We start from the raw sequence: 10,209 nt of genomic DNA, 5'->3' as shown, positions 1-10,209 counted from the left end.
ACAGTTCAGTTTTAGATGGATTGTCGACCATCTAAATCATTTCAAATAGAATCAAAAACCAATATACCGCGACAACTAAAGGGTTAAGACTAAAGTGAACTGAATTGTAAGAAGTTGGTTTCCAGGGGAACTATTCTTACTGTTCCAGCTGAGTTGGACCAAACCACCATCCTCCCAGGGAAGGGGGAAGTCAAAACAGACTCTCTTAAATATATTTTAAATATCCTACGCTAAAGCAAGTCACACAATGTTCTTATTTACTAGGAACATGGATAACATATATTGTATTTTACCATATTCCTTTAATATAAAGAAAACTGTTTAATTATTTTTAATGTGTATGTCTCTCCCCCGCGGTAGAGCGGTGCTCACGGCCCTGCCAAGTCAGTTTGAAAGACCAGACAAAGGCAGGCAGGAAGCCCTTCGGCTTGGCAATGCGTGCGAGCGGAGAGAGCGCAAATGCAAACTGAAACCCCACTCCTTTTCTGATAACGGAGAGGAAGAGAGACAGAGAGAAGAAGCAGACTGGAATTCCAACCCTCCTTGTATTTATGATAGTTTAAAGGTCTCTTTTGAAAATGTATGACCGTTTGGATCCTCGGCGCGAGCCTAGACGTGTTTCTAAAGGCATCATAGGTTGCATCGTCTGACCGAGGAGGGCTCGGGCGCTTTCCGTTCCTATCCTTCGCTTCCCCCCTCTTGGTGAGGGGCTATATTGGAACAAGGTTTTGGGGCTTTTGCATTTGAATTCTACTGCGCAACCAGACGGATCACGTGGGATGTGGAGTTGATCGATTTGCGCCGTTAAATGTGAAAAGAGGAACGGGGAAAAGGTCTGTTAAAAAGCATATCCGCTTTCTTCCGGATTACAGGGGACTCTACTTTTACGGAGGGAAATACGTCGGTGGGCTCGCGGACCCGGAGTGATTTTTATGCCTGTTTAAAATGGAGACGCACATATCGTGCCTCTTTCCGGAAATTTTAGCCATGATTTTCAGCTACTTGGATGTAAGGGACAAAGGCAGGGTGGCCCAAGTGTGTGCTGCTTGGAGGGACGCTTCCTACCACAAGTCGGTGTGGAGGGGGGTGGAAGCCAAGCTGCATCTGCGGCGGGCCAATCCTTCTCTCTTCCCCAGCCTACAGGCCCGCGGAATCCGGAGAGTACAGATTCTCAGCCTGCGGCGGAGCCTCAGCTACGTGATCCAGGGGATGCCAAACATCGAGAGCCTGAACCTGAGTGGCTGCTATAACTTAACGGATAACGGCCTGGGGCACGCGTTTGTCCAGGAGATCCCTTCCCTTCGGGTTCTAAACCTTAGTCTGTGTAAGCAGATCACGGACTCCAGCCTGGGCCGGATCGCCCAGTATCTGAAGAACCTGGAGGTTCTGGAACTGGGCGGGTGTAGTAACATCACCAACACGGGGCTGTTGCTCATAGCGTGGGGTTTACACCGGCTCAAGAGCCTCAATCTCCGCAGCTGCCGGCATGTGTCTGACGTGGGCATCGGGCACCTGGCGGGCATGACCCGCAGCGCAGCGGAGGGCTGTCTCAACCTGGAATACCTGACGCTGCAGGACTGTCAGAAACTTACGGATCTGTCCCTCAAGCACATCTCGAAGGGACTGGCTAAGCTCAAAGTTCTTAACCTGAGTTTCTGTGGCGGGATCTCTGACGCAGGTATGATCCACCTCTCCCACATGACCAGCCTCTGGAGCCTTAACCTGCGCTCGTGCGACAACATCAGTGACACGGGCATCATGCACCTGGCCATGGGCACGCTGCGGCTCTCCGGGCTAGACATGTCCTTCTGTGACAAGATAGGGGACCAGAGTCTGGCTTACATCGCCCAGGGCCTGTACCAGCTGAAATCCCTGTCCCTGTGCTCGTGCCACATTAGTGACGATGGCATCAACAGGATGGTGCGCCAGATGCATGAGCTGAGAACCCTGAACATTGGACAGTGTGTGCGGATTACAGACAAAGGACTGGAGCTCATTGCCGACCACTTGACTCAGTTGACGGGGATCGATCTGTATGGATGTACTAAAATCACGAAACGGGGACTGGAAAGGATAACGCAGCTCCCATGCCTTAAAGTTTTGAATCTGGGACTTTGGCAGATGACAGAGAGTGAAAAAGTGAGGTGAAACTAACTTGGCGAGGATTAGTTGGGGAGAGGGACACACACAGAGAGGAGAAGGGGTAACGGAGCAGGAGACCAGTGGGCGGGGAAATGTTCCTTCTAAAATATATATATATATCCTCTGCTCTCAATCTCGTCGTAGTTGGATATTTTCTCATTCAATGTAACTTAATGCTACAAAACTGTGATTAAAAATGTTGCGCAATTTTAGGCCAAATGAAAACAAGATTAATCATCATCAAATGCATGTTTTCATTATTAACAACACAATATCCCGCCCCCGCATTATGAAGACAAACTACTTTTTATTATTCCTAAAGAGTCGCAATATTTAACTTCAAACTCTCCAACTATCGCGCCTAATACATTTGGCTACCTCGTTTATCAATGTGTTGTAATAAATCCGTGTATTCTTAAAAGAAAGAGAGGAGATAAATTGTGCCTATAGACAGTAGTAGTCCCCTCCCCCAACGCGTCTCGCGCTTGGAGAATCCGAGCAGCAAAAAGAAACGCTCTCTAACTACCTTTGTGTTAATTTGCCCAGAAACGCTTTACAATGAAGAAGAGAAACGAACAGATTTTCGTTTAAAAGGACTGTTCACACTCAGACAAAAATAGCGACATTATGCAAATTAAAACGGACTGGTCTGTATCCAAAATAATTTTATTTTTGTTTTGTTTACTTTTTAGCCCAACTTAAAGGCCTTGTAGCCTTGGATTCAAGCTTTGAATAATGGGACCCTTCCTTCCCTATATTATTTTGGTGTGTTTATGCTTATGGAAGCAGATATTGGCGAATTATTGCTGTTATTCAGAGCGTTGTACTTCAAATTGAAGTGATTTCTATAATAGAAATGCTGCCCCTTTTTCTCAATCAGGTGTTTTCCAACTAATCCTCCATATCCTCTAGAATATGGGTTGCTACATTTTAAACACAATCATACACACTAGTCCACAATAACAACAGAAGAGACACTCCTTTGGAATAGAATCTAAATACACGCTTTAGAATTAAGAAGCAATCGATCCTTATTTTCTCGGCTTCCAAGTGAATGCGTGTCAGGCCTACATGGAACCTATGGGATCATAACATGACGTTATGAGCGAACTGAACTGCAACATGTATTGAGTCCTGCTGAGAGACTACTGTGTTTTAATGTACTGTATATGTGTTTGTAAAAAAAAACAGAATCCAAAATGAAATTGTTTTATATTCTTACAGTAAACATTAAAGTTGATATTTATATAATAAATGAAAAGGTCATGTGGACTCGTTTTGTACGGGGATTGTATTGTAGACTCAACCTACTACTTATTGTTTATTTGTGATAATCCTTGTTATAAGACCATGCACTCCTGCTTTGATCTAAAACGTGTCCATTTCTAAGAGAAACCGCTGTTTATGTCCGTAGATCCCCGGTAGGTATTTAAAACACCAACAAAAAAAGACTAGATTTGTCCACTTATTATTATGAATCGTTCTGATCACAACCATAAATCTTACGAATTTGATTGTTCGGTTTCGAGAAGCAGTTATAATGTTGATATGCCGGCTTGGATTGTTAAATTATTTACGAGCAGATTCAAAATGGATGCTTCCCTTGATTTAGCTTGTTCTAATTATCAGTCTGACGTATTGTGTTGATAGGTTTGAGCTGCTTGCCTCTCAAAGGGCTGTCACTAACGTGACTCGAAATCTGGGGATATTAAACGCCTCACGCCCATCGACATATTAGCATTTTATTGTGCCTGTTTTTCTGTGACATTCTAGGCTACAGCCTAGGTTTTGTCTGTTCAAATGTTGCTAACATTTGGTTCTATGTTATAATTTGCGCTATTTACTTTCTGTTTCTTTAGCCAAATGCGTGTTTAGAATAAGAGTGGGATACCGGTAGTTGCTTTTGTTTCCCGAAGTTAAAAAGGCACGTTGGGATTTTTCTCTAGCTTGCTCAGTCACGCATACCAGATCTGAGAGACTGCCTTGGTCCCACGGGACGTCTTCTCTCCTCCCACCCCCTCCCTTCTCCTCACCCACCAAAACTCAGCCGACACCCCTCCCCTCCTGTCTCACAGACACTTTTTAACATTCCACACCATCATTCAAAGCTATAAGCGTTCTTCTTCTTTCCCGTCTCTGTCCGTTCTGGACCAGAGAGAGTGAAAGAGGGAAAGAGAGAATTCACTGCGTGCTGTTTTAAACTCGTCTTGGTCTTGTGCAATAACCACATAACAGTGAGATAACCCCCCATTATATAGATAAACAGGGTACTGTATTTTAGAACATCTTATCTCATATTTGTTTAGCAAAATAATCATTTAAAAAATGTCCTTAAATACAGGGTTCTTCTTTTAATGTTGAAGTTATGTTCTGGTAGTCTGCCTTGACTGAAAGACTACAGTTGTCAGTTAATTATCTTGGAGATCCCTATTTGATAAGATATCCCCTTGAGTTGATTGTACTTCAATGAAAATGGCTCCTGCTTGCTATTCTTTTCAGTCAAATTTAGTTTGTACTTCAGTTGAAATAAGTCCCGCTGTGGTATTTAGATCTATGTTTGTATTTTAGTTCAAAATGGCTGTTGATATACTTTTCAGATGAATTCAGTTTGTAGTTGAAATGGCTATTGTAATACTTTTCATTCAATTTAATTGGTAGGCCAACTTCAGTTAAAATAGTCCCTGCTACGGTTCAATGTAATTGATTTTGATACTGTAGTTAGTTTGTAGCCAAGTTGTTTCAAACAGTTATTTTTGCTGAGTTGAGCTGTCAACGTTCACAGTATTACTTTAAAGCCTTACTTCGCTTTGAGAGGGAGAACCACAGCCCTTTTACTGCTAACATTAAGGGGAACTGGCTCTCCTCAATAAAGCAAGAGGGACATCTGCAATAATGCTAGCCAAGGCTCACCACCTCTCTCCATCTCCTCTCTTTACCTTTCTCCACCTCTTCTGTTCACCCCTCTTCCCCTCCTCTCTCCATCTCCCTTATCCACCTCCTCTCTTTACCCCTCTCCACCTCCATTCACCACATCCTCTCTCCCCACCTCCTCTCTCCTCTTTACCCCTCTCCACCTCCATTCTCCACCTCCTCTCTCCACCTCTCCACCTCCTCTCTCTCCCTCTCTCCACCTCCTCTCTCCTCTTCTCTCCTCTCTCCACCTCCTCTCTCCTCTTTACCTCTCTCCACCTCCTCTCTCCTCTTTCCTCTCTCCACCTCCTCTCTCCTCTCTCCACCTCCTCTCTCCTCTCCTACCTCTCTCCACCTCCTCTCTCTCCCCCCTCTCCTCCCCTCCTCTCTCCACCCTCTCCTCACCTCCACCTCCTCTCTCCTCTCCACCTCACCTCCTCTCTCCTCCTCTCCTCCCTAAGTCTCCACCTCCTCCTCTCCTCTCTCCACCTCCTCTCCTCCTCCTCTCCACATCCTCTCCTCCCTAAGTCTCCACCTCTCTCCACCTCCTCTCTCCTCTCCTCCCCCTAAGTCTCCACACCTCTCTACCTCCTCTCCACCTCTCTCCACCTCCTCTCTCCTCCCAAGTCTCCACCTCCTCTCCACCCCTCTCCTCTCTCCACCTCTCTCCTCTCCTCCTCTCTCTCTCCACCTCCTCTCTCTCCCTCTCTCCTCCTCCACCTCCTCCTCTCTCCACCTCCTCTCCTCCCTCCAGTCTCCACCTCCTCTCTCTCTCCTCTCTCCACCTCCTCCTCTCTCACCTCCTCTCTCCTCTCCACCTCCTTCTCCTCCTCTCTCACCTCCTCTCCACCTCTCTCCATCTCCTCCTCCTCCCTAAGTCTCCACCCTCTCTCCTCCCTAAGTCTCCACCTCCTCTCTCCTCCCTAACCCTCCTCTCTCCACCTCCTCTCTCCACCTCTGCTTTACAACGCCTGCAGTTTAAAGGTGTTGCTGACTTACTGTAGAAACGCTTTGATGTTTTCAGTGGCCTTCGGGGGCTGGGTGTGTGTGTGTGTGTGTGTGTGTGTGTGTGTGTGTGTGTGTGTGTGTGTGTGTGTGTGTGTGTGTGTGTGTGTGTGTGTGTGTGTGTGTGTGTGTGTGTGTGAAGCCTATAGGGGGTTTGAGTGTGGCAGGACTTTTATCAGAGCTACAGGAGCTGAAAAAAATCCTGGCCTCCGGAAAAAGCATTTGGCGTGGCTGCCGTTTGATTGCAGGCTGGGGCCCGAAAGACCAAAAGATCTGGCTGGAGGTGTGTTGTAACTGTGTGTGCGTTCCAAATTACACCCTTTCCCCTCTATAGTGCACTGCTTTAGACCAGGCCCCATAGGGCACTACACAGGGAATAGGGGGCTATTTGTGAAGCAAACTGTACCACTGAAATGTATATTATTTGTGAAGAGGGAAGTTAGCGAAAAGAGGGTTGAGATTCTTATAGAATATACTGTTGAGACGAGAGGTGTGTGTGGACAGTAGTTCGAGAGAGAGAAGTAACTTACTGTATAGGCCTGGGTTAGGCTAGCAGGAGTAGAAGTAGGGAGTGGAGGAGGGAGGAGGAAAGGTGACGCTGCCTCTCCCTAATGTCTGATCCCTGGAAAAAGAAAAGCAGAGGAATTTGTGAGTCACTATTTGACTTTGGACTGCTAAAAGTGAGTGTGGTGTGTTACAATCCAGGCTGAGGAGAGAAGAGACAGTTAGGCAGGTTGTCTACTGCACCTCACTATAGAAACCTGCTGTCTACCGCACCTCACTATAGAAACCTGCTGTCTACTGCACCTCACTATAGAAACCTGTTGTCTACTGCACCTCACTATAGAAACCTGCTGTCTACCGCACCTCACTATAGAAACCTGCTGTCTACTGCACCTCACTATAGAAACCTGCTGTCTACTGCACCTCACTATAGAAACCTGCTGTCTACTGCACCTCACTATAGAAACCTGTTGTCTACTGCACCTCACTATAGAAACCTGCTGTCTACTGCACCTCACTATAGAAACCTGTTGTCTACCGCACCTCACTATAGAAACCTGCTGTCTATAGAAACTGCTACTGCCTCACTATAGAAACCTGCTGTCTACTGCACCTCACTATAGAAACCTGCTGTCTACTGCACCTCACTATAGAAACCTGCTGTCTACTGCACCTCACTATAGAAACCTGCTGTCTACTGCACCTCACTATAGAAACCTGCTGTCTACTGCACCTCACTATAGAAACCTGTTGTCTACTGCACCTCACTATAGAAACCTGCTGTCTACTGCACCTCACTATAGAAACCTGCTGTCTACTGCACCTCACTATAGAAACCTGCTGTCTACTGCACCTCACTATAGAAACCTGCTGTCTACTGCACCTCACTATAGAAACCTGCTGTCTACTGCACCTCACTATAGAAACCTGCTGTCTACTGCACCTCACTATAGAAACCTGCTGTCTACTGCACCTCACTATAGAAACCTGCTGTCTACTGCACCTCACTATAGAAACCTGCTGTCTACTGCCTCACTATAGAAACCTGCTGTCTACTGCACCTCACTATAGAAACCTGCTGTCTACTGCACCTCACTATAGAAACCTGCTGTCTACTGCACCTCACTATAGAAACCTGCTGTCTACTGCACCTCACTATAGAAACCTGCTGTCTACTGCACCTCACTATAGAAACCTGCTGTCTACTGCACCTCACTATAGAAACCTGCTGTCTACTGCACCTCACTATAGAAACCTGCTGTCTACTGCACCTCACTATAGAAACCTGCTGTCTACTGCACCTCACTATAGAAACCTGTCTGCACCTCACTATAGAAACCTGCACTGCACCTCACTATAGAAACCTGCTGTCTACTGCACCTCACTATAGAAACCTGCTGTCTACTGCACCTCACTATAGAAACCTGCTGTCTACTGCACCTCACTATAGAAACCTGCTGTCTACTGCACCTCACTATAGAAACCTGCTGTCTACTGCACCTCACTATAGAAACCTGCTGTCTACTGCACCTCACTATAGAAACCTGCTGTCTACTGCACCTCACTATAGAAACCTGCTGTCTACTGCACCTCACTATAGAAACCTGCTGTCTACTGCACCTCACTATAGAAACCTGCTGTCTACTGCACCTCACTATAGAAACCTGCTGTCTACTGCACCTCACTATAGAAACCTGCTGTCTACTGCACCTCACTATAGAAACCTGCTGTCTACTGCACCTCACTATAGAAACCTGCTCACTATAGAAACCTCTACTATAGAAACTGCTGTCTACTGCACCTCACTATAGAAACCTGCTGTCTACTGCACCTCACTATAGAAACCTGCTGTCTACTGCACCTCACTATAGAAACCTGCTGTCTACTGCACCTCACTATAGAAACCTGCTGTCTACTGCACCTCACTATAGAAACCTGCTGTCTACTGCACCTCACTATAGAAACCTGCTGTCTACTGCACCTCACTATAGAAACCTGCTGTCTACTGCACCTCACTATAGAAACCTGCTGTCTACTGCACCTCACTATAGAAACCTGCTGTCTACTGTCACTATAGAAACTGCACCTCACTATAGAAACCTGCTGTCTACTGCACCTCACTATAGAAACCTGCTGTCTACTGCACCTCACTATAGAAACCTGTTGTCTACTGCACCTCACTATAGAAACCTGCTGTCTACTGCACCTCACTATAGAAACCTGCTGTCTACTGCACCTCACTATAGAAACCTGCTGTCTACTGCACCTCACTATAGAAACCTGCTGTCTACTGCACCTCACTATAGAAACCTGTCTGTCTACTGCACTGCACCTCACTATAGAAACCTGCTGTCTACTGCACCTCACTATAGAAACCTGCTGTCTACTGCACCTCACTATAGAAACCTGTTGTCTGCACCTCACTATAGAAACCTGTTGTCTACTGCACCTCACTATAGAAACCTGCTGTCTACTGCACCTCACTATAGAAACCTGCTGTCTACTGCACCTCACTATAGAAACCTGCTGTCTACTGCACTCACTATAGAAACCTGCTGTCTACTGCACCTCACTATAGAAACCTGCTGTCTACTGCACCTCACTATAGAAACCTGCTGTCTACTGCACCTCACTATAGAAACCTGCTGTCTACTGCACCTCACTATAGAAACCTGTCTACTGCCTCACTGTCTACTGCACCTCACTATAGAAACCTGCTGTCTACTGCACCTCACTATAGAAACCTGTTGTCTACTGCACCTCACTATAGAAACCTGCTGTCTACTGCACCTCACTATAGAAACCTGCTGTCTACTGCACCTCTACCTGTGCACTGCACCTCACTATAGAAACCTGTTGTCTACTGCACCTCACTATAGAAACCTGCTGTCTACTGCACCTCACTATAGAAACCTGCTGTCTACTGCACCTCACTATAGAAACCTGCTGTCTACTGCACCTCACTATAGAAACCTGCTGTCTACTGCACCTCACTATAGAAACCTGCTGTCTACTGCACCTCACTATAGAAACCTGCTGTCTACTGCACCTCACTATAGAAACCTGCTGTCTACTGCACCTCACTATAGAAACCTGTTGTCTACTGCACCTCACTATAGAAACCTGCTGTCTACTGCACCTCACTATAGAAACCTGCTGTCTACTGCACCTCACTATAGAAACCTGCTGTCTACTGCACCTCACTATAGAAACCTGCTGTCTACTGCACCTCACTATAGAAACCTGCTGTCTACTGCACCTCACTATAGAAACCTGCTGTCTACTGCACCTCACTATAGAAACCTGTTGTCTACTGCACCTCACTATAGAAACCTGCTGTCTACTGCACCTCACTATAGAAACCTGTTGTCTACTGCACCTCACTATAGAAACCTGTTGTCACTATAGAAACCTGCTGTCTACTGCACTGCTACTGCACCTCACTATAGAAACCTGTTGTCTACTGCACCTCACTATAGAAACCTGCTGTCTACTGCACCTCACTATAGAAACCTGCTGTCTACTGCACCTCACTATAGAAACCTGCTGTCTACTGCACCTCACTATAGAAACCTGCTGTCTACTGCACCTCACTATAGAAACCTGCTGTCTACTGCACCTCACTATAGAAACCTGTTGTCTACTGCA

At 46.1% G+C, this 10,209-nt stretch overlaps 2 protein-coding genes across 2 annotated transcripts in view; one reads left to right on the top strand and one right to left on the bottom strand.

Annotated features, from left to right (window-relative positions):
• Positions 1-6,701, bottom strand: part of wnt5b (wingless-type MMTV integration site family, member 5b) — a 156,293-nt gene extending 149,592 nt beyond the window's left edge. Inside the window, exon 1 of the mRNA XM_052517033.1 lies at positions 6,588-6,701. The gene's annotated coding sequence lies outside the window, so the exon portion shown is untranslated. The remainder of the gene's footprint in view (positions 1-6,587) is intronic.
• LOC118381486 (F-box/LRR-repeat protein 14) lies at positions 406-3,414 on the top strand. The gene has a single exon (XM_035768428.2). It carries the CDS (start codon positions 946-948, stop codon positions 2,146-2,148), a length of 1,203 nt encoding a protein of 400 aa, XP_035624321.1. The 5' UTR covers positions 406-945; the 3' UTR covers positions 2,149-3,414.
• Positions 6,702-10,209: the final 3,508 nt, after the last annotated feature.

Source organism: Oncorhynchus keta, unplaced genomic scaffold (genome assembly GCF_023373465.1).
Source record: "Oncorhynchus keta strain PuntledgeMale-10-30-2019 unplaced genomic scaffold, Oket_V2 Un_scaffold_5491_pilon_pilon, whole genome shotgun sequence".
Lineage (NCBI taxonomy): Eukaryota > Metazoa > Chordata > Actinopteri > Salmoniformes > Salmonidae > Oncorhynchus > Oncorhynchus keta.
Note: the sequence above shows the minus strand (reverse complement) of the source record. Positions and strands in the feature narration are given on the sequence as shown.